This window comes from Diceros bicornis, chromosome 10 (genome assembly GCF_020826845.1).
Source record: "Diceros bicornis minor isolate mBicDic1 chromosome 10, mDicBic1.mat.cur, whole genome shotgun sequence".
Lineage (NCBI taxonomy): Eukaryota > Metazoa > Chordata > Mammalia > Perissodactyla > Rhinocerotidae > Diceros > Diceros bicornis.
This window is the reverse complement of record NC_080749.1, coordinates 82,938,855-82,962,270: the sequence shown is the minus strand read 5'-3', so window position 1 is coordinate 82,962,270 and position 23,416 is coordinate 82,938,855. Positions and strand designations below refer to the sequence as shown.

Here is a 23,416-nt window from a genome sequence, read left to right as displayed (position 1 = left end):
GACACCCGTGGGGGTGACAGCATTTCAGGCCCTCGACTCAGTTTGCTACAGAAGCAATGGTCCCCTCGGAGAAGAATCAAGGCCAGTGGTCTCCTAATGAGCCGCGTTAGGCACAAACCCAGCTGGGACTTGACAAGGGGCTCTGTGACGGTGGCAGCAAGTGCTGGCTAAGGGAATAAGGGACGCTGACTCATCCCATCTCCCTGGACCTCCCAACTGCCCTTTCTTTCTTCCTCTTCTTTCTTTTATGTTGGCCTCTCTCACTCCCTCCCAGCTTCCAGGATGCACTGTAGTCACAAGAGAGGGCCAGGAACCACCAACCAGAGATTCTGCAAGGTCACGTCACGAGCAAAGACTGCGGTGGTTTGTGGGCAAAGAGCAGAGGCCGGTCTGTGGTGGGAAGTCAGGAAGCTCGTCAGGAAACCTGGAGCTGAAAGGTGTGGAGCAGGCTAGCCCTAACTCGCTCGTCTCCTACTGCGCAGCGGGCTCACCTGGAAACGTCCGGTCGTGCAGGCTGGAGCCGCTGGTCCACGTGCTCCTGAGCCACTTGGTGTGGTCGTACATCCAGCCACAGGGCTCCTCGGGGAAATCAAAGTTGCAGTTGAATCCTGAAGGGAGCTGCAAATCTTTGTCTAAAAGGAAAGAAAAACAACCCAGAGGGAGGCAGATGAAATAGGTTCGGAGAAGAGCCACAGTGAGGCTATTTGAATGGCTGGCAAGGCCTAAGGGAGAGCAGAGAAAGAAGTGGCTCCTTTGCTTATTCATTTAACTCATCTTGGCGACCACTGGCTCTCGGGTCAGCCTTTGGTCTCATCCTTCCCAGGCAGGAAAGCCAAGTCTGCCAGCAGTTCCCATAGTAAACAATTATAAATGAAGCCACCAAATGGCTTGGGGCTCTAATCAGCCTCTTCTGTCCACCTTGGAGAGCAGACAAATGTGAAAACCGCCGTCCCCTAAATGCCAGAGAAGAATGTCTCCCCAGTGCCTCAGTGAAGGCTGGCTCCTGCCAACCTGGCTCTCAGAGTGATGAGGCAGCCTCTTAGCATCCGGAGAGGCTGACACGCCGGGAGGTGCTGGCTGGGAGGAGAAAGTGGGCTCAGGAACAAGGGAGGCTTGTTTGTTGCCCTCCGGCATCCCCCTGGGGGGGCCCTGCCAGGCGGGCAGTTTGGCATGTGGGGGCAAAATGAGGGGGCCAGACCAGGCAGCCGCCCAGCTCAGCTCTCACCAGGAGGAAAAACAATTTCACGTGGCACGGAGCGCCTGAAGGCCAGGACCCCGGGGGCAGCAGAGAACGCTTTCCTCGTGGAAAGCTAAGAAGCGACCCCACAAAGGCTTGTCCCATCTGCTCAGTTGGTCACCTGCCTAAGCCAGAAGACTGAACCCAAAGAGTTTCTTTTGAAGCTCAGCTCTAAGAATTCAATTTGAGCTGGTGCCAAATATGTGATGAAGAGGGGGGGCGTGGAGGCGGGGAAAGAGAGGAAATGGGAACCCAGGTCTGGACGCCTGCCGGCAATGGCTGCAGAGACAGCGGAAAGTGCTGGCTAATGCTGGTAGCGGGGAGGAAGCGGGGTCTTTGGCCTCCTCACTTCCCTTCTCAGGGTTCCCAGAGAGGAATTTCCGTGGGGAAGGCCTAGAATGCAGGTTAGGAAGTCTAAAGGGAACAGCAGACTGGTGGAAACAAATGCTCACACCGTGGGGTCAAGGGGGGCTCCTCTAGGAGGGAAGGACTCTGTGGCCTCAGAGGCAGACAGCCATCAGGTCCTGTTTGTGCCTCTCCTTCCCAAGAGAGAATACTTAAAGTTGGCACACCCTCAGCCAAAGGCAGCTTGAGTCGACAAGAAACACATGGAATCTATTACAGAAGCATCAACCTGTGGCTTGGAAAGACGGCCCTTAGCCCTCACCATCCCTTTCTCCCGACAATTTCTGAAGTTCTATTTTTCTGTTAAAAAATATGGAGTAATTCAATATACCATAATTCCTCTCTAATGTTTACATGCATACTATCTCAGGAACCAAATTCCACAAAGACATCTTCTGCAGAAAAAGAGAAGGGAGGAACCAGCAAAGAAACCTCAAATGAAACAAACCACTACAACGGGAAAATTATATGAAACTTTGGAGAGTTTGCAGCAGAACCCTTAAATTTTCCTTTGGATACCAGTCAGATAGAACCCCCTTTTCCCGCCCTCCACCGAGCTCAATCTGCTAATCCGATACCATATATTAACTCCCTGTGCATTCCACCTTTGGCTCTCAAACCATCTTAAACATGTCTTGGAAGATTCTCCAAATCTTTCTCCTCTTCATAAAACAAGTTCATTAAAATGTCAGAATTCTGTATTCAACTAACCTGACCAATGGTATCCCCCCGCCCATACAATATACAAAAAGCACATTCCTGAAAACATATACACTAAATTATCATTTTTTCAGTCACACAACTTCAGCATTTATTTTTGGCTTCCCTCCCATTCTCCTGCGTAGCCACGTTAGAAGCCGTCCAGCCCATCGGCACAGTTCCTCACAGTGTCAGGTGGCTGCATGCGGGGTCCACAGATTTCGCCATCTACCCACGGAGTTGGTGCTGCATCTCTCTGTCTCCATCACTTCCAAGTCTCCTCACCAATCTTCCCTCATTTCGTTCAATGAACGTTTAATAACGATCAGTAATTTACTGTAAATGGAGGCTGTCAAGCATTAAATTCTAGCCAAAAATGCCAGGTGTTCCAAAATTTGCGGTGTGTTAGGAATGTCCTCATACTTGATCACCCTAGTGGTATGATTTAAAACGTGACGTATTTTGGACTCTGCCAGTTATTGTTTTTATATATCTTGGATATGTTTAGAAGATAAGACGAAAGTACTGCAGATTTCCCATGTGAAGAGACTGATTGAAATGGGGAGGCCCTGAGTTCTGAAGGAACAGTTGAGGCCCCTCTTCCCGTTTCTGCCTTTGTCACTGACCTGCATTCACGGGCATGCGCTCTCTCTGAGCCGTGATTGTTAGACCTCCTCTGTCAGCGGTGGTGAAACACACAGGGAGATGCAGTGAAGGAATGGCTAACTGCTCAGTTAACGGGACTATGGCGCTCCACAACCAAATCACCCCAACGACTACCAGATCTTCCCTGACTGTACCTTGGAGACACAGCTTGGTAGGAAAAGCCATCACGCTGTGGGTTAAGGACATGAAGTGTGGGCTAGAAAAGGGGATTTCCCAAAGGACAGTCCTCTTTAGATGGACCCTTGGATGATGACCAGTGGGTTCATGCCTGTGGGGCTCTACTGGTTGTTCCAGTATTTGAATGCTTCTCGATTGGTTGTAAGTGGCCACTGACCCAAGCCCTTGATCTCTGACCCAGGGGATGCCTAGTCCCTGCCCCAGCCACAGGCCACCTTCATGCCCGTTGGTTGGCACCTATGCCATCCTGGATGAAATAGGACTCTGACAGCATCCTCACCATCCTCAAAGCTGCAGTTCTCCCCACACTCCGTGGCCTCCTCGTCGATGGGATATGGGGTGGTAGTCTCCTCGCTCTTCACGGTGGGTCCCAGTGTCTCCACTGTGGGCCTTGAGTCTGTGTAAAGAGAAGGGAAGGGAGTCAGTGCTACATGCTGCAGCCTGCGCTGAAGCCCAGCAGGAGAAAGATGCCGAAAACTGTTTCCTCTCCACTCATGGGCTTTTAGAGAAGGGAAAGAAAGGAGAGCAAAGATGCTCACACATCCCTGAGTCACCGCCACGTGCTGTCAGGGAAGCCTGGAGCATCGCCTGAGCTGAAGGAGAACGGTCCTGAGTTGCAGAAACAGCCTGACAGAGGCACAGACACAACCCCACGCCTTTACTCCACAGCAGAGGCCCTGCGTCCGGCATAAGAGGACCGTGGGGACAGGAATGGATGTGGGCAATGCTGACTCTAAGGCAGGGCTACACTGTGCTCTGGGTGTTCTGGTTACGACAGAGCGTGCGTGGTGCACACACACAGAATGAACGATGCCCACCAAAACGGTTTGGAAAAATCTCGGTCTTGAGGAAGTAAGCTCCATTCTGTGGAAAAGGCCTCTCCGTGCGCTGCCCCAAGGGCTCTGCAGATGTGCCTTCCCCACTCAACTCTGCCTTCACGTGGAACAGACTTTCTCCTTCCAGCCTTGTCTGGGTCAGACAGAACTTTTCTGAACCAAAGCTAACCAGACGTAGGGGCCCACCTATAATAAGGCAATCAGAAGCACAGTCCCCAAAGCCGGAAGCGAAGCCAGACAGCTTGGAAGGTGTGACCCCAGACACTGTGGTTCGTGTTTGCAAAACTGGCTGGAAAGGAATATGGACTCAAAGGGCCCAGACTCCACTTGGTGGAAGTAATTTGGGGCTGTGCCTTTAGATCAGGGTGTAGCAAATTCAAATGCTTCCTGGATGCCCAAGGCTACTGTAAGGGAGGATGGGTGACAGGGGGTTGGGAGAGTACAGTGCGGGAGGGAAGGTTCCAGAGGGGATCTTGCATGCCTTATTTAAAGGAGGCCACCATGACTGGCTCCAGTAAGTTGAGGCCCCGAGGGGAGGTGCAATATCTGGGTGGCCAGATATTGCAAAAAAATTTTTGTTCCCACATGAAGCCAAATATCCCCACGGAAAATCTCCAGACTTGTCAGTGCTGGCAACTTATTCAAAATGTTATAACACGTAGCATGTAACAGAACCCAGCGGGGCCGACCTGGCTGCAGGTGGTCAGTTCTGACCTTGGCTCCAGGTGACTTATTCGTCCACCCTTGTTTATTTGCTCACCCCAGTCATTCATTCAGCAACCACTTACAACATGAAGGAAACCATGAGTCAGGCAAAAAGGAGCTCTGGTAACCGGTGTTCAAGTCCACGTGCTGTGGGGTGGGGTCTCCATCCCAGAGCCGCCCTCCAGCGAGACTCCACGAAGCAGCTCCGGCATTGTTCCTCCCTTTTCTATACATGTTCCTTTGCACCATTGTGTGTGATTTGGCTCTTTTGTCAGGCACCCTTCAGGATACCATCTAATAAAGCCAGGAGCTGAAGGAAATCACTAAATACGCTGAATAGCTTTTTCACGGTCGACTTCCCATCTTTCTGCTATTAAATACAACGCACCTAACCGCTCCTACTTCCCTTTGCCGTGTCTGCCTCTCGCTCACGGTAAATAGCAAAACCTCGAAGCGTCCTAATTTGTGAGTTCAGATTAGTCACCGTGTCGTGGAATCGCAAACTCAGTTGTAAAGCAAACTCTGGGCAGCAAGCTGAGAAGGAATTATTTGAAACACAAACTTCGAAGGTGAGGCAGCCTTGTGAAATTATTTGGCTGAGCCACTCAACCCAGCCCTTTACCTTTCCTGTTATCCTTTGGGGTGGGACTGCAGAAGTGAACCAAGGATGAGTCGCAGAAACAAAGGGAGATGTGAAAAGCAGGAAGGCCACTTGGCCTAGGAGAGCAGCTTCTGGAAATGTCAGGTAGCCAAGCGGGTAAGCTGGTTGGTGGAGATCATGGCAAAGCCAAGGCACAGGGGCCGGCGAGGCAACGAGAGGGCTGGCTGTGTGAAGGACAGGAGGGAGTGGCAGCCGGCCTGTGTCCTCTGTGTTTGTACTGGGTGTGCAGAGGTAACTGCCCATCGAACTCAGCGCTCCCCACAATTGAAACCAGATGTCACAGACTTCAAAGGGAAGGAGGCTGGGCAGAGGGTAACAAGCCCCAACTCCGATCTTCCCAGGAATGGCCAGGCAGGACTTTGAAATGAGAAACCTGTTGCTGACCACTGCCAGGGTAACTGGGGCTGGCTGGGGTGGGGAGCAATAATCGGAAGAGGCCATTAGCAACTGTCCAGGCCGTCATAAAGCAGGGCCAGTCTGGGAGAGGGCAGAGGAGGGGAGGGAAGGACGAGCCAGTCCTCAGCCACTGAGCGAACTCTGCAAGTGGCTTCCTCTCTTTGGGACTCAGTTTCCCCATCTGTGAGAGAGGTGTTGGTCCAGATCTGTGAGGTTTTCAAACTGTATGTCACACTCGTTAGCAGGTTGTGGGGTCAATTTAACGGGTCATGACTAGCATCTTCAAATATGGACTACGACCTCCCAGCATCCACCCACACGTGAAGAGGACCTCTGCTGGGGTAACCTTTCCTTTCAGGTACATTCACTTGTTGTAACAGGTTTATTAGGAGCGCCCAGTATTTACCGAATGCTCGTAACAATCTGAGGGCTGTAGACATACTGTTACCATGCCCATTTCTCAGCTAAGATAACCGAGATGCTCAGAGGCAAGGACCTTGTCTGGGGCAACGCAGCCATTGGCAGGGGCAGGCCTGTGCTCAGCAATACACCCCCTAGCCCAGGCAGTGGACGATGCCTGTGCCCACGTGTACACAGGTGTGTGTGCACGTGCGCACGTGTGCTTCTAAGTCAGGTGGGTCATGATCTAAATTTATTTTAAATTGTGGATGATCGTGGAGACATTAGAAGGCCGGTGCCTAGAAGCCCCTGGGTCCACTGCACTACAACCCGAGTCTGAGGAGGCCATAAGTGAAGCCAGCTTGTGTCACTGTTGGAGGAGGCCAGGGGGCCCACATGCACTGGCTGCAGGGAGACCTGGCCCGACCCTACACGCTGGGGAGAGGACGTGTTCCTGGGGACTGCCTTCAATCCCAGGGACGGGGAGGCTCACTGGGCCGGCACCCGGCCCGTGGCCTCTCCGGTCCTCCTCCTCTGCACCGTCTGGCAACACACAGGCGGCACTCTTCTCTTTGGGGGCCCAAAGCACTTCTCTGACACTCTTACTAATTCTTCACGATGCCCTGCCAGGTGATCGGTGACAGGCACGGCAGAGACAGGGAAACGGAGAGCCTGGGCGCCCCGGTGGAGCGGGCAGTGCTGCTCCGCCGTGCTGGGTTTGGGGGGCTCCCAGAGCCTTCTGGCAGGAGGGAGCGAGCTCTGGGTGAGCTCTGGTGCCAGCTCTGCCAAGGCAGTGGGGCCCAACTCAGGGGACAAGGCCCTTTCCGGGAACAGAAGGGTGGGCGTGCTCTGCGGGCCTGATCCCGTAAGGAGGATGGAGGTGCTCCCTGGGCCGGGCCGCCTGGGGGGCAAGAATGAGCAGGACTCCTGCACATCCTGGGCAGAAGTCCTGTTCCCTCAGCTCCCCCACCACAGGGTCCCTCCTGAGCAAACAGATGCCTTTTACAGATGTGGCTTCAGAATGAAAACGAAGTCTCTTCGCCGCTGACATCTGGAGGCCAGATTCAGACATAAACCGATTACTTTATTATCATGAGGGGTTTTTTCCTTCCCTAAATCAACAGTCACAGCCCTCTGGCCTGAAGAGTCAGGCTCTAATTGAATCTGGGTTGGGGGATGTGTGGTCATGATCTGTTTTTGAGAGACTCGGCTGGGAGAACTGAAATGATCCTTCAAACAAGACAGAGCGCATCCCCTGAGACACTGTCCCGAAAGCAGAGGCTGCAGTGCCCGTGGCCTGGGGCAGGACGGCACGGCGGGCCCTGGGGGGGCAGGGCCTGCAGGGTTGGGGTCTGACAGGGCCTCCCCAGTGTGGCCGCCCCCTGCACCCCCGTCCACGTCATGGTCTGACCTCCTCCGGGAGCATTCAGGAAGCCAGGGCCTCACCTGTCCAGTCGCAGCCCAGTACCTCCAGCCGCATCCCGATCCCGGCTGGCGACCACCTCTCGGGGTACACCCGCACGAACTGCGCCGGGACGGGGTCGAACCTCCGCAGGTCAGGGGTGTCGTAGTGCACGTTCCCTTCGAAGAGCTGCAAGGGAGACAGGCGCTCAGCCCTCTCTGGGGCCTCCTCTCTGCTCTCCCTCCCTTCTCCCCCCACCCTTCACATCCGAGCAGAAGGCTGCGTTTCAGCTGACCAGGGTCACTGGACATCAGTGTCCACGGGAGCGCCACCCTCAGACCAAGGTTTCCATTCACCTGGAAGGTGGTGAGAGACCCAGAAACACAGAAACAAGGGAGCAGATGACAGGGGCAGTTGCCAGGATCTGTCTTCTCTCCTGGACCTGAACCGAGGGCTCGGGGAAGAACCAGGCTCGCATGAGCCCTACGCGGGACTCAGGCAGAGACGAGAAGTTCGTGGAGGCTGCCTTCCTGTTCTGAAGTTCTGTCTATTAGAAAAAGAAGTTCTAATTGGAGTTCTCTTTCTAATGCCTGAAAGTCTAGACTTAGGAAGTCCCAGCTGACTGACGGCTCCCAGCCCACGGAGAGGCTGAGGGACAGTGATGTTCCTTCTCCAGGTTAACCACAACGTCCTCTAGTCACACATGGACAGTCTGAGATGTGCTGCCCAAGCCTTGGTCAGTGGAGGCACTTCCATCAACAGAGACTGCCCCTAGATCCGCAGTACATAAAACTGGTGGAAGCCAGCTGGGGCCCAACCCAGAGTCACTGACTTAGGGACAGCCAGGGGCGGTGCTGATTAGCATCAGGAATGTGGTAGGACCACCCCCTTTTGCAGGATGCCTTGGGTCCACAACTCCAAACGGGGGCACTGTCACGGGAGGGCAGGCTCTGACCCTGCTAAGCTCATCTCCTTCCCAGCCCCCCCGAACGGTTAGCAAGAGGCAGGGTCAGCTCTCCCCGGGGAAGCCTGTGGTCCGACTTCTGCTCCATCCACTGAAGGTTCCGGTTACCAAGCCCTGAGCCTTTCCCAGCCTCTGGAATTGTGAGCTGGGAGTTTACATCAGCATCGCAAAACCTCCAACCCAGCCCTGCCTCTGCTTTAAGGATGGGAACACGTGCTTAGAAAGGAGGCCAAACAGAGACACGTCATAGCCCCGTCCTTGTCAGGGGCCTGCTCTTCTGAGGAAGATGAGGGGTGACTGAGACACGAGCGTCGGAATGCTGGCTGCCCAGGAGGTTGACCTGGTGGACAGAGGTGGTGGCTTCCTGGGGCTCCTCCATCTTGAGGGCTGACCTTCACCCTGCCGATGGGAGAGGGCTGGCTGCACTGGCCTACACCCCTGGCCTGGACTGAGCTTCCCTCACCTCCCCCCACCTCAGTATGAGAGGCAGGAAAGATCTATGAGTCAGACGAGGAAAATACAGAGGATGCAGCAACATTGGGAAAAACACAGTTGTTTTTGGAAGTAATTCCGTAGTTTCTATAGTTTAGCCTCCAGAAACCACATCCCCTTTGGCTGTCTGGCCAATTCCAAGGGAACTTTATCTGGAAGAGGGTGTAGAGGGCGTCCAACTTGACAGAAAGGTGTGTTGAGTAGCGGTCGGGCGTTCGGGCTCTGGAGCCAGAACCGTGTCTGACCACAGCTCTCCCGCAGGTGTGTGAGAGCGAGCCTCAGTTTTGTCATCTCTCAAGTGGGAGTGACAAAAGGGTCCACCTCTAGGGACGTTGTGAGGATTGAAATGGGGCATTTAGCAGAGTGCCTGGCACAAAGCAATCTCTCAGTTAATATTTGGTTTATTGGATTACAGGGCTTGGTGATGACTGTCTAGATGGGAAGCCAGCACCCCCGACTTAACCTCCCCCTTTAGGGTGAGGTTACAGAGCCCCCAGCAATGGCCTACCTTTGGCTGCTGGGTCCTGGGGTCCTGGACGTGCTCCCAGTCCTTGCCGTTCAGGCTGTAAGTGACTTTGAACTTGCGAACAAACGCCCTGGCCTCCACGGCACTGAGGCTGTCCCCTCCACGGGCCCCCTGGATGATGACACCTTTCACCGTCTTGGGCGCTCCCAGGTCCACCTGAAGCCACTCCTCGCCCGGCTGGGCCTGAGGGATCCGGGGAAACCAGCCAGAGCGGCTGCTGACCAGGCGGGCGGCGCTGGGGGTCCAGAGGTGCTCGCGGGTAGAGGAGGCGGAGATCTGCGAGTCTGCGATGAGGCCCGAGAGCATCCCCAGCATGTTGGAGCAGGGGGCATCTGCGAGAGGGGAGGAAGACACAGAGGTCATGCCCGGGACCACCCTCATGTGTAGGGGCTGTAAAAGAACGCAGCTATCCAGCATGTAAAGTCGGCCCTGATTTCTTTGCATTTCGAGGTCATACAGCACCGTGGTTAAGGGCCTGGGCTGGGAGCCAGGCTGCCAGGGTTCATGTTTGCTCTGCCACTTACTAGCTGCATGGCCTTAGGCAAATGAGTGAATCACTCCATGCCTCGATTTCCTCAGGTCTAAAGGAGGGCTAAGAGCACTCCTTACCTCTTGGGAGTTGTTGTGAGGATTCCACTAGTTACTATATAAAAGCTCACAGCGCAGTGCCTGGCACTTCTAAGCATCTCACGCTGTTAGCCGAGGATGCTCATATCTTTGTTGGTGTCACCAGTCCCCACTGACCCGCCCAGGGGCGGGGAGTGCAGGGGAGCCCCGCTGAGCATTGTTTCCCGGGTGACTGTTCTCCCAGCTAAATGGAAACCTTCCCGGGGTCAGGTGGTCACTTCCACCTGTGACATCACAGCTGTTTACTGCCTTGGGTCCTTCTCACACGCTGTTCCCACCACCCAAAATGCTCTTCCCTCAGTCATCACCAGAATAACCTTTACTCACCCCCCAAGCTTAAGTGTCACATCCTAGGAAAGGCCGTCCCCAAAGTGTCAATCAACAGTGAGGTGCCCTCAGTCATTCTGTCTCAGAGCACCCTGTCCTTTCCCTGCATACATGCAGCCTAGTGTATAATTATCCAGGACTTGCACTTGTGTATTGTCTGTCTTGTCCACTAGCCTAAAAGCTCCCCCATGTCAGAGACCCCATCTGCTCTGCTCACTTGGCTGGCCGGGCCCCGTGTGGGGCCTTGTGCACAGCAGGCCGTCAGTAAGCATTCATAGGGCGAATGAGTGAGTGCAGAACGCATGAATGAGTGGCATCTGGCGAGGCAGGGTCTACAGTCGGTGTGCATTACACACTGGTAAACCGAGTTACAGATCAAGTGATTCTCCAGGTGGTCCCTTTTCTTCAAGTCCACTGGTTCTCTCCTTTCAACCTTCCAGACAACGAGTCTTAACTAAGTTCTCGCTGGGTAGCCTGTACTGGCCTGGAACAGCGAAACCGACAGAACACAGGCCTCTGGGTGGAATTAGGATGAGCCACTCCCGTTAGAGGGAAGCCAGTCTCTGTGTAAAGGTGACAAGAGCCAGACTTCGTATTGAGAAAACATGGGTTCAGCTCCTGGCTCTGCCACCTCCTAGGTGGGTGATTTTTGGCAAGCTATTTCGTCTCTTTGAGTCTTGGTTTTCTGCTCCACTCACCTCACAGGGTTGTTAGAAAGAGTAGTGAGATGTCGTATAAGAAAGGGATGTGAAAAATATGGAGAATGTACAAATGCGAGGTGTTTTAACTAGAAGCTTAAAACAGGCTTTCCCGGTGGAGCACTCCCTATCAGAGCTGAAACACCCAGAGGAAAGGGCGGAGGGTGGACGCGCACTGAAGACCCTTCCAGGCCAAAGCAGCCACTTGCCTGCTCCGAGCTGAGTCCACACGACGAAGGGTTCAGATTGTCCATAAAGGGCTGGGGCTGGTCCAGCCACCATGATCTCCCACCTGTATCACCACAGCAGCCCCCTCAGGCTGTCCCAGCTCCTACTCTGGTCCCTCCAACCTGTCCTCTACATTGTACCCCTAGGGTCTCAGCTCACACACCATGCCTGCCCCTCCCTTTCTCTTTTGGTCCCTCTGGCCACAGTGCCACTGAGCAAGCTGTGAACACTGCCTGGTGTGCCTTCCCTCCCCTCATCACCAGGTAATGTCTGTGTGCCCTCTGCCCTCAGCTCAGTCACCACCTCCTCGAGGAGGCCTCCCTGGCCTCCTGGACTGGCTCCAGCCCCCTACAATGCTCTTCATCACAGTTCTGATTTTACGTTTATTTATAGTTTGTTTATGGCCATGTCTTCTCAACTTGTCCAGACGCCCACACAGAACTGGTCTGTGGTGCCCATCATTGTATCCATGGCACCTTGCAGAGCTCTGGGCCTGAGCTGAGGCAGCAGAGAGGATCACTGGAGAGCAGTGGCTCTGAATTCCAACCCGGACTTGACCCTTTAGTGGCCAGGTGACCTAGTCTCCAAGTCCTGGTTTCCTCATCTGTACAGAGGAGAGAATACTAATACCTACTCGTAGAGTCCTTAGGAGGATTATAAAAGACAACACACTCCAAGTGCTCAGAATGGAACCTGGTACACAGTTAGCATTCAACAAACATTAGCTAGTAGAAATAGTAGCTGCTTAATAAATATCTACTGAATGAATGAACAAATGAAAAGACGAAATCTGCTAAGACTTGAGTCCCTGAGCCAGTCCTTCTGGAAAGGCCATGTGGGACAATCGCGCTGTCTGCAGAGGCTGACAGAGGGAGCAGAGCCCAGGACGCGATCAGCTCCCCTCTCTCCCTGGCGCCCCACCTCACCTGTGACCCGGCAGCCGAAGAGCTCCAGCCGGAGGGCGATGCCCGAGTGCCAGGTCTGCGGGCGGACCCTGACGAACCTGGTCAGCAGCGGTGAGTGGAGCTTGTTCAGAACCACCTCTGTGGCATCGTTGTTGGCTTGGAAGACCTGTAACATGAGACGACAACCATGATCTTGAAATGCCGGTTTGTAGTTCAGCCGCTCCAGCAGTCTTTGAGGGGGGTGGGAAAGTTCTGTTGAATTTTATTTCCTTCAAGCTTAAAAGTCATCAGTGGTTTTGTTGTTTGGGGCTTTTTTAGAAGCACCATGAAAAAAAATTCAATTTCTCATACTGCTCTAACTTGAAAACAATAAATGGTCTTCACAAAAACTTTTAGAGGGAAGGAAAATTTTGCCTCTGGGCTGAGAGCAAGCAGAGGAGGCGCCTGGAGAAGGAAAACACTTTCAGAAGCTGAGAGAGAGAGAGAGGAAAAAGTAGGCTATCCTTTAAAAATGGACAGAAATGTCATCTTTTAGGGCTGGCGGCCCTCACTCACTAGCTTGAACTTGACTCTCCCTCTTCCTCATGTTGCAGGCATATAAGAATCTTTGCGGGGTATTTTATAATTATAACGTGCTTCACAATTGTTTTTGTTAGTTACTTAGAGGCCTCCCTGCTCCAGGAACAGGCGAGAGGGTGGGGGCACCGTCTACCCCCAAGGCCCCTGTGTCAATCGACACTTTCTCGGTTCTCTGGTCTTTGTTGTAGGGTCAGGGTTGCAGACAGTCCCTCAGAGTCCTGCTCCGGCTTCGCCTCGCTGTAGTCCCACCCTGTAATGAAATCCATCCCCATCTGACCAATGCATCTCTTATGGGAGGAAAGGCTTTTGGAGTAGCTTCTAACCCAACATGGTAGGAGCAAGTCCTAGCTTCCCAGCTGGCCTGAATCAATAACTGCCATATGGACCTTATGGTTTCTTGTACTCTCCATTAAGAAAAAAGTAGCTGGAGCGATTATATGTGAGTTTCTCTTGGTCTCCCTGGATAAAGGTGGAGGGAAAAACCAACCAACCACTACCTCTAAATCATATATGTGACAGCTAAGACAACCAGGTGACTCTGTAGATCCACACACAGCCAACTCTGCAACAACTGGCAATTTCTCCTGGGCGGGGCACTAGATGCCTCAGCTCATGAGACCTGTAACATGCCAAGTGTTTGGCACTGCCAGGCTGGGACAAGAGGAATGGGGAAACTGGTATATTTGGTATATTACGTCTACAACGTCCCAGGAGGTCAGCAGTGTTCTTTCCATTTTGTTGATGAGGACACTAAGGCTCAGAGATGTCTGTCTGCATCCAAAGCCCTTACCATGGTTCCTAGGTTGACTCTCGTCCTTTAATGGAGTCCTGGCTAGGAGTCACGGAGCCGGTAGGTCTCCATGCATGGGTTGGATGGAGGTAGAGCTGCTGTCCAGTGTTGTGTTCCCAGTGTGTTTATAAATCCCCACTTAGGATGCTCTAGGTAACAGCAAACAGCAGCCCGGAAGCTTAGAGCTAACTAATAACGTGGTCCTTTCTTCCCATGAACTGTAACTAGGAACTCTGCCATTTGGCAACCTTGAACCCTTCCTAGTTCCCACTTGCTAAAGTCAAAAGCTAGAGCCATTCAATAGCACACCACTGATGGTGGGCTGGAGGGTAAGAGACATCACACCTTTGCAACCAAATGAGGGCAAGTGTCTGGCTTAAGACAAAGAGAGGAAAGGAAGGGAGGAAATAGGCTTTCACCAGCCTGCCAGATTCAGTTTAAACCCCTTGTTCCTGGTGCTCAGCCCGCTGAATCCAGGGGAGCTCCCACCCAGCCTGGGCTCCCTCTCCTCTTCAGGCAGCCTCTGCCTGGTCCTCCTCTGCTGCCGTGCTGACCGCAGGGAGTGCACAGCAGGACGGCTGGCCCACTCCTCTCCCGGGTTCCACCGGCTGCTTCCTGCAGAGTGAGTGAGGACAAAGAAGGAGCAGAAGGAAAGAGGGTCAGAGCCAGACACCTGGAAAAGGCCCACAGAGAGGGCTGGGGAGAGGCCCGGCCTCCGGGGAGGGATGACCAGAGGAGGGTCAGGGCCCAGGAAGGGCCTCGCCCGGCCCACTCCTCAGCTCGCCGGGGGCTTATAAAGGGCTCCGAGGAGAGGGGTGGAGGAGCTGAATCCAGGGACAAGAGATTAATTGGTTCTTCTAGAATTCAGCGGGAGGAGGCGGCTTTTTGTTTGTTTCCTGTTTTGTTTTGGCAAGGAGGAAGCAAATGCAGCACTTGGCTTATTTCGGAAGGTGCTGTGAGCGGTGGGGGGGCCACCACTGGCCTCCTCCCTGAGGATGGGGATGCGGCCGTGTGTGGCCTCCAGCAGGAGATGCTGAGGTTCATACGGGGGCTGGATTTCCATGTGAGTACACGATGGGAGTGTTGAGTGGATGTGAACTTTAACACAGCTGCTAATCCACAGCATACACACCACGCTGGTACCGTTTAGAAACACAGCACGTCTTATGTGTTTTTAATATCCAATTTTATCTTATCTGACCCCTGCATTCTCAGCTTTGGCAGAAACACCAAGAAACCTTTTCTGCCTCTCCTCAGTAAGGAAATGACTGTGTCTCTGAATGCCTTTGGGGGGCTGGCGTGCGTGTGAGTGTGGCTGCATGAGGGCTGGGGGGTGCACACTCGGGTGTGTACACGCCCTGGGGGGGGGGTTGGTCTTTCTGGCGCGTGGCCAAGGGCTTTGGTGAGCCCCCAGACCTCTGCCTACAGGGGCCTCTGTCAGAGTGGGAGGTGAGCATGCGGCTTATCCACCCCAGGCCACCTACCTGGCTGCTCAGATTGAACCGCACTCTGCCACTCCATTCCGCTCGCTCTCTCCCACCCCGGGACCCAAATGAAGGCTCCTTCAACCTGGCCTCATGTCATCCTTCATGTCTCTGAGCCTCACTCCTTCTTGGTTTCTTGTTCACCCTTGACCTTGTGCTCGTGTCTGCCCTCTGCCCTCTGAACCCTTTGCTGAAGGACCACAGTCTTGTTTTAGGAAACTCTTTATACACCTCTCACTTCGAGGGTGGAAGACTGGGAAAAACCCAAACACCACCGAGCCAGAACCAGGACCAGGAGCCAGACTCTGCTGCTAATTCACTCGTAAGTGTGGGCAAATATCCCTACCTCTCTCAGGCCCGGTTTCCTCTTAAATTAAAGGAGGAGATGGATGGGTTGGTCTGTAAGGTCCTCTCTGGCCCCCAAGTTCTAAGGTTTTCTTCACAAGAACTTCCAATCTAGAACTGCCCCCGGTGTCCCCTCTGTAACAGGGCGTTTTGTTCCACTGCCTGTACAGTCTCAGCGCCTGTGTGGACGGGGCTGTGGGTCTGTCACACTTCAGACAGCGCCCAGAATGCACGGTGAGTGCCCTCTCAGAGGGAGAAAAACCTTGCTGATGTCTTGGTTCAATAACAGTTCAAGTTGTTAGTAATGGAGAGTAATGAATAACAACACCTTGGTCCTCACATGTTGTCTTTTGCCAAAAGATATCAAAGTGCAATTTATGAAAATCCATTTTTAATGAAATATTAAGCAGTTTCTATTTCTCCTGACCCAATGGATTTACAAGGTCTCTATTTTTCTCCCTGCATCCCCCTATTTATAGCTGGTAAATGCTATCATATATTATACATCTTTATGACTTTCTCAATGCTTCTGTGGTTTCAGAATCACCCTTCATATGTTTTCTGATCAAATTCTCTGAGATGGATTCTTGGCTTCCAGTCGAGGCGTTGCAAGGTAAGGGGTTGGTTGCATGGGAAATGATGCCAGGAAATGGGTTTTATTCCCTATCCCCTGCCAACTCGCTGAATCACTACAGGCAAATCAATAAACCTTAGATACCTCAGTTTCTCCTTCAAGAAGATAAAGTCAATAGCAGGCCTGCAGATAGACATGCAAGTCTACTGGCCTGGCTGCCTCCAACACCTGCACAATGCCCAGGACACGCGTTGAGTGAAGACCCGTCACAGGTAACGAGGGGTCTCTGTTCAGCTGGGAGAGGTCAAGTTCTGGAAGCCACTGACTCTCGAGTCTCACCTTGAGGCCGAAATCATCAGACCATGACTTCACAGGAGGTGTCCAGAAGGCTGGGACAGCTCATTGGATGTCAGCGCCAGGGAAACCCAGACAAGCACGTATCAAACGCGATGACCAAATTGTAACATCTGCCTGAGAAGCTGGATGTCCCCGATGGTACACATTTTTGTTAATTTTAAAAGAAAAATGCTAATATGGTTGCTTTACCACCCAGAGGAAAACCAGAAGTGTGTTCAAGGTAACTCCAGTTTTCTTAAGGGGCGGGGATAGTGTTGATTATGTTGCGATTATTAAAAAAAATTATATACATATAGGAGTGTGTGTGTATATATATATACACATGTATATATACGAAGCTATGTTGAATATAAAGATTTCTTCAAGTGCATCTCTGTAAAAAAGTTAAAAAAACAATTCAGGGCACACAGTGGTTTGGATAATCCATTTGGTGCCGTGCTGAATTCTGAACATAATCCACCACTTTCCAGTTGATTCCTGAGCCGTTCGGTTTGTTTTCAGTAAGACAGAGGCTGAAACCGAGGCACTTCTCGGATTCTCTGATTTGCACCTCTGGGGGAGGGGGCACCTGCCAATTCAGTTGGCTGCTACCCAACATCCCAGTTTGGTTATTATCTACACCCCCCCAGAAAAAGAAAGTCAACACGTTTTGACTATGCCTGTAGCTCATACACGTGTAATACTGGGTAAAATAAAAGGAAATAATATATATAATCTAACAAGAAACATCTCGCCAGAAAGCATCACTGATGGTTTCTGAAGTCATCTTTTCTCTGTTTTCCCCCCACTTCTAGTTGTAGCCACCTCTCCCTGCTGATCCCTGGTATGTCCTCTTTGGATAACATGCGGTGGCTTTGGCACAGCTGAGGACAGCCAGCGTTTGGCCTGCGTCCCTTGGAGGCCTCGGGACAGGGGCGTTTCTGCCAGGCCTAAGTCCCTCTCCTGTATACCACTGATCTCTGCCAGCCACATCCAGGGCCCAGGACAGTGTGGACGCTCCACGTCTGCCCAAGTCCTAGAGCTCCCTACTGGAGAGAGGCAGTGCTACCGCTGTCGAACCTTCCTCCACCAGGCCGGCCTTCGGCCAAAGGAAGCAGGCTCTCCTGAGGTGCCCGGCCTCCGGTGTGAGAAAGGCTTCGGCACTCAGCCTGCACATGCCTGTCTCTTCACTACCTGTGTGTGACCTACAGTTGACTTCTGTTTTGCCATAAATATCTGAATGCAGCCAACTCTAGGGACTGCAAGGAAAGCGGGGCATTTTTCAAAGACAATGCAGCGCTTGAGCCCTGAGGTAGAAATTGTGCAGGAGATCTTCTTCTTCTGCTTCCTTTCTTTTTTAATAAACATTTCTCTCCACTAATAAATGTTTCATTGCATCCCAAGTTCTCCTTTTCAATCTGCTTGGCACAGAACTCAAGCAGGAGCGGAACAAAGTGGGCAGAAAAGAGAGGAGGCAGGAGTGGAGGGCAGAGATGGGAAACCAGCAGCACATTCAAAAATTCGTCTCAGCAACAACTGTACCAACTCATCCTTGTCCAGAGCCATGGGGTCTACCTGGAAAAATGAAGTGTCAATCAATGAACACCATCCTGTTTGATTAATTTGTTGCACCAAACAGGCTCAGGGCGGGGGTGGGGCCGCTGTACTCAGGAAGATGATGTTCAGGTAACGGACTTGTTTTTTCCTTTTTGTAAATCACGATCCTGACATTTCTCTCTTAAAACTCCTCCTTAAAGACAATAAAATATTTTTAAAGTTGCTTTCATTTTAGTGGATGTGGGAACTTGGCCAGACAGCGTCAGAAGGGATGTGTCTCTCATACATATATATATGACAGAGGGAGGGGGAGGGGGAGGGGACACGGGGACGGGTGAGGGTGGGGCATGCTCACTTGGACCAGGATGCCCTCCTGTCTCCTCTCCTTTACTTTCGGGCTGTTTTTGTCATCAAGTGGTTTTGCTGAGGTGAAGGAGGAGGGAGAGGAGCAGAGTGTGTCCCAGGGTAGAGGTGGGTGGGATGTGCACATCCCCATCTGTGTGGGCCTCGTGGGGCTGTCAGATTTACTGCGGGATTATGTTACCCCCATCGAGACGAGATGCTGAGCCCTGGAACACAGCACACTAACAGGATTAGGGTTTCAGGATTTGAGACAGGAAAGCATCAGGGAGGAGAGGGGAGGGCAGCTCAGGGATTTGGGGCCAGAGGAGAGTGGCGTGGGGGAGTGCGGCATCAGAGCAATGAGGGCTGGAAGGGACCGGCAGGTCCCCCTGTAAAGGCGGGGGAGGAACAGACATGCTCACTGGGTGCGAAGGGCCTCCCGACACAGCGCACACTTGCTGCGGAGGCGCCTTTAACTTCTAGCTGGGCAGGAGAGGAAGGGGTGCAGGAAGTGAAGTTCCTGGGCCCACCTGCCACCTGCATTCTTCCTCTGGTGGGATCTCAGCAGACCACAGAGCAGGGCGATGTGCCTGCAGAGAGCCTGACAGTCTGCCCGGTGAGCCGGTCACTCCAGTGCTCATCTAGAGAGGCGGGGTCAGGGCACAGGGTGCTTCCTCTTCCCCTCCCTACTTGCTCTGCCCCACTGCCCCTGGGCTTGGCGGTGACCTGGGATGCAGAGGGAATTTAGCATCAAGTCTGTAAGCACCAGGAGGCCAGCCTCAGCTCCCGGAGATGACTCAGGACCCTCGGGAGCTGGGTGAAGCCAGCCACAGGAGCCCAGCGAGGAAAGAGTCCCAGCCTCTGTATAATGAAGTCTTCCCTGGAGCTTCCTAAGTGGAGAGGGGAAAGATCTGACCTCATCCCATGCAAACGGATAAGGGACAAACCTAATTATCTCGGGCCCTGGATTCTTCCCCGTTATAACTGAGGGGCAGATCGACGAACGACTTGAATTTGGAAAGGGCACTGGCCCTCTTCTGATAATGCACAACCCTGGTTAGACGATGCAATCGCATCCTCGACTTCTGGAGTCCGAGGCCCATTACTAGCTGATAGTTTGAGTCATGGGCCTAATCTTATATACAATAAACAAAATTACTACAATAAAAGGGATAAGGGGAAGCCAGTCATCCACCAGGAGGTTAAAAAAAAGGGTAATTTTTGAAAACTCAAAATTATTATTCGGAGGAATAATTGCATTCTTAACAGAAGAATAAAGCTAAGAGGGGTAATGTTTATCAGAGGCAGCTCAAGTGCAGGCCCCGTCAGATGCAGGGAGAGATCTAATGACTTCTCAGGTCCCTTCCAGACCTATGATTCTAAAAGAGGCAGATAAACATCCCATGGGGCCCTGTTACTTTTTAAATTGATAACTTGCTTGTGCTCAAGAAGAGCTCTGTGGGTCTAATACATTACTTATATCTACAGAGAGCTTTCCATCTACAGATCCCAAGGAGCTCTGCCAGCGGCTGCAGCACCATTCCATCTGGGCAGACAGAAACACTGAGGCACAGGGCTGTTACGAGAAACTTCCAAGGTCACACGGCGCATTGCCCCAGAAGATCTGAAAACAGACGCCACGTGGTTCTGTTAGCCGACAGATTTGAAGGTTTGGTTTTCTGACACCACTCTCTCTCCTCCTAAGTCTCTGACAATTTCACAGAGGGTTTTAAATTTCCAAATGGCTTTCAAAATGATTTGTTTTAATTTAGAAAATAAATATAGGACAGAGGATTTTTGAAGTGGGGTGTTTATCTGTTTTGAAGGGATGTGGCCGAATCAAATGCAAAGCAACTCCTTCCAACTCTGCGTCCTCAGGATCCTAGGATGGAGCCCAAACTCCACCGTGATGGGCCTGGGCTCTGAGCCAGGCTGTCCAAACACGACTGGCCTTCAGATCGCCACGCTAGTGGAGGCTTTCCAGGAAAACGTACCTCTCGACCCCTGGACTGAATATCAAGGAAGCCAGTTTCCCTCCGGATGCAAGAGGACCAGCATGGCCTGGATGGAATTGTTGAGAGCCTGGCCACCAGTTGTCTTCCACTGTGACTCCATGGTTCCCCACGTCCCTGGGGCAAATTACTCGTCTTTGAGAAAGCTTCTGAGGGTTCCCCAGGCCCCTTGGAGTCATCATTACATTAATACAACAAGCTTAGGGCATTTCTGCCCCTCATTATGGCATAATGCTGGAGACTCTTGGACCCAAACTTTACTTTATCCTTGTCCTCACCCTCCCATCCTCAATCTGGCCATTAGGATACATTTAGCACCCCCACAGACTCTTCTAGCCCAAATTTCTTGCAAATACATCAGAAGAGCCCAGTGACACTGTGACTAGGAGCAGGGTACCCATAGCCATGTCACAAGGGAGACACCACGTTTACCAAATAGGGAGGACTGAAGACTGGCCTTTGCTTAGACATATGGGGCAACGGCCCCTGTCTCCCTGTGCTGACACCAGTCTCGGTCTCCTTCCCTCCAGGGCAGACTCAGAACCAGCATCCCAGAGGTGAGGAGGACCTTGGCTGAGGCCTCCTGCCCTCCAGCTCCTCCTGTCTTTCTCCTGGCTCCTCCCGTGGTTTGTGTGCACATAATTGTGCCTATAATAATTGACACATACACGCACCTTCTATTCGTGTATTTACAACACTGTGCCTTTGTTTGGGGTGTTATTAATATAGCTGGTAAAACCCAAAGCAGTAGTTTTCTGCTTGTGGTTTCTGAATAAATATATGTGAAGCAATTTGTATAATCTAAGGGAACACGTGGGCTCGATATGGGCTCCATCAGGCGGACGAGCTCTCTGCCTTGTGGTTACGCCATAAATAGGGGCAAGGAGGGCCCACGCTATAGGAAACTCCTTGTTTGCATATTGATGGCATGTGGAGTTGGATAAGGATCGGGGACGTGCTGTCCGTACGGCTGAGTAACTGGGCTGCATTGTGTCAGGAGGAGCTTGCAGCACCCCCAGCAGAGTAATGCCTTCCTCATAGGCACCGTCTGAGGCAACCCATTACTGTTGGGTGGAAAGAGACTAAGAAGAGGCTGCTCTCGGGCTTGAAGAGGCTGGAAAAGAGTTCCTTATTCTTCCCCGCTTCCTGGCCGCAAGAAAGAAGTCGTTCCCCACAGGTCCAGGCTTTGCCTCAGCCCAGCTTGGGTCCAAACTGTAAATAGCGTTTTGCAAGGAAATAGCACAGTCACCCCTACCACTTTGAGCGCTCATTCGTCTTGTTTATCTCCAATTCCCTGGTCTTTGGTACACGGCATTGGTGTTGACAGTGACCAGGGGATTGAAATGAAGTTCCCACATTTCTGCCCCAAACTTTGCCATCCCCTCTTCACACCCTGTGCACTGGTTTGCATCTGTAAACCCTCCCCCTGCACCACGGAGCAGAGCAGGCTGCTGCCTTCGTCTCTGCTATGCTTTGCTTACATCTCCTGCTGTCTGAATTCTGCTTTCAAGCCCTCCACTTAGCACCAGTTACCTTGGCATGGTGCCCACCATCCAGCAACCACAACGAGAAACTCAGTGGTAGCACCCGAGACAGATGAAGCCTCACCCCCCACGGCCCTCAAGTCCCCTCCTCACCCTGCCTCCCATTCATGCCATCAAATCAAACTGCAGCAGACTTGACAAATCTATTTGGCACAGTTCACACAACTATTCCAACCCGAACAGCCCAGAGAGCTGCGTGGACACACCATGAGCAGTGCGGGGTCTGCCCATTGAACACAGACATCTGGGGGACAGATCTGCTAACGCAGGAGCAGCAGAGACCATCCTGGAGGGGACGACCGGCAGGCCTGCCCCACGCCCGCCACACCCAAGGCAGGGCGAGTGAGTGTGGAACGGGGCAATGCCTGATTGGCAGGCTGTCTATTCTCCTGCCTCCTTCTAGGTACCAAGAGGATGAATCTCTAATGGGGAGAGAAAGGGCTTTCCCTCTGCCCCAGCGCCCTTTATGTGGGCAAGACTGAGTCACTGAAAAACCAAACAACAACAAAACAAAAATAAAATGACCTCTTGGCTACGGGGGAAAGAAATTTAGCCAAGGGTAAGAAGGGGAGGCAAAAGAGAGAATGCTGTATCCAGTGTGAAAACATTGAGAAGAATGATTCTCAAGGAGCCCAAAGAGCTCAATTTAATTCTCAGGAATATCTTCCCTGCAGAACGAATACCAGGGATAAGCCAGGGAGGACAGCATCCTATCAAAATGTGCAGCGCTAAGGTATTTCCAAAAGCAGATTTCCTACAAATGGAGTTTTAAATAGCATCCCAGTCCAGCCGCGTGCTTTTAAAATCAGCTTATGCTACAGTATCCCTCCGGCCGGCGCTGCTTAGTCATGGAGCCTGGCCAGGGAGGCGGTCAGGTGAGCCTCCCCCCTCTCCCCCCGGGACAGCCCCCACCCAGCTGCTGGCCGCCCTGCCCGCTGAGCTTCTGGGTTCTACCAGTTTCTCACTGAAAAGGGTGGGTGGAGAGAGAAGGCACAAAAAGAGGGGGTCGGGCCGAGGACAGGCCTCGCCGCTCCCAGCACCACGGCCGACTCCCGGGGCCACTCCCAGGTAAAGCTGCTGAAACCCACCGAATCGGTGGAAACCCAGGCCTGGTCCAGATGCCAAGTGGGAGGGCTTTCAACTGCTGAGTCCTGCTCGTCCTCCTCTGTGAAAGGGGGAATTGTGTGTGTGTGTGAGATACCTGGTAAGATCTGGAAGTCATGATTTTCAGGTGAATGGTGCCATGTTACTATAGTGATTTTAATTAAAAAAAAAAAAAAATCCACTCCTTTAAAAATGCACGTTTCCCAAGTGAACCCGTGCCCACATCCCAGCTCAGGATGTTCTGGGTCCAAGGTTTCCAGCTGCGCCAGCAGAGCGTGCTGCCTGGGGGCCGTGGCAGGGGTGGAGGAGACTCGTCTGGAAGAGACCTCTCTGGCCTCTCTAGGATCTACCGCATGGGTCCCATTTTGATAATTTCCAACCCGACAGACGAGGGGCCTG

The 23,416-nt window shown here is 52.5% G+C and overlaps 1 protein-coding gene across 2 annotated transcripts in view; it reads right to left on the bottom strand.

Moving 5' to 3' along the window:
* NRP2 (neuropilin 2) overlaps positions 1-23,416 on the bottom strand; it is a 112,251-nt gene that overhangs the window by 44,101 nt on the left and 44,734 nt on the right. For both annotated transcript variants that reach the window (XM_058549668.1, XM_058549667.1), the window contains exons 8-12: positions 12,372-12,516; positions 9,548-9,897; positions 7,628-7,772; positions 3,465-3,581; positions 492-632 (exon numbers count right to left, since the gene is read on the bottom strand). In XM_058549668.1, the coding sequence (XP_058405651.1) occupies positions 492-632; positions 3,465-3,581; positions 7,628-7,772; positions 9,548-9,897; positions 12,372-12,516 (898 nt within the window). The remainder of the gene's footprint in view (positions 1-491; positions 633-3,464; positions 3,582-7,627; positions 7,773-9,547; positions 9,898-12,371; positions 12,517-23,416) is intronic.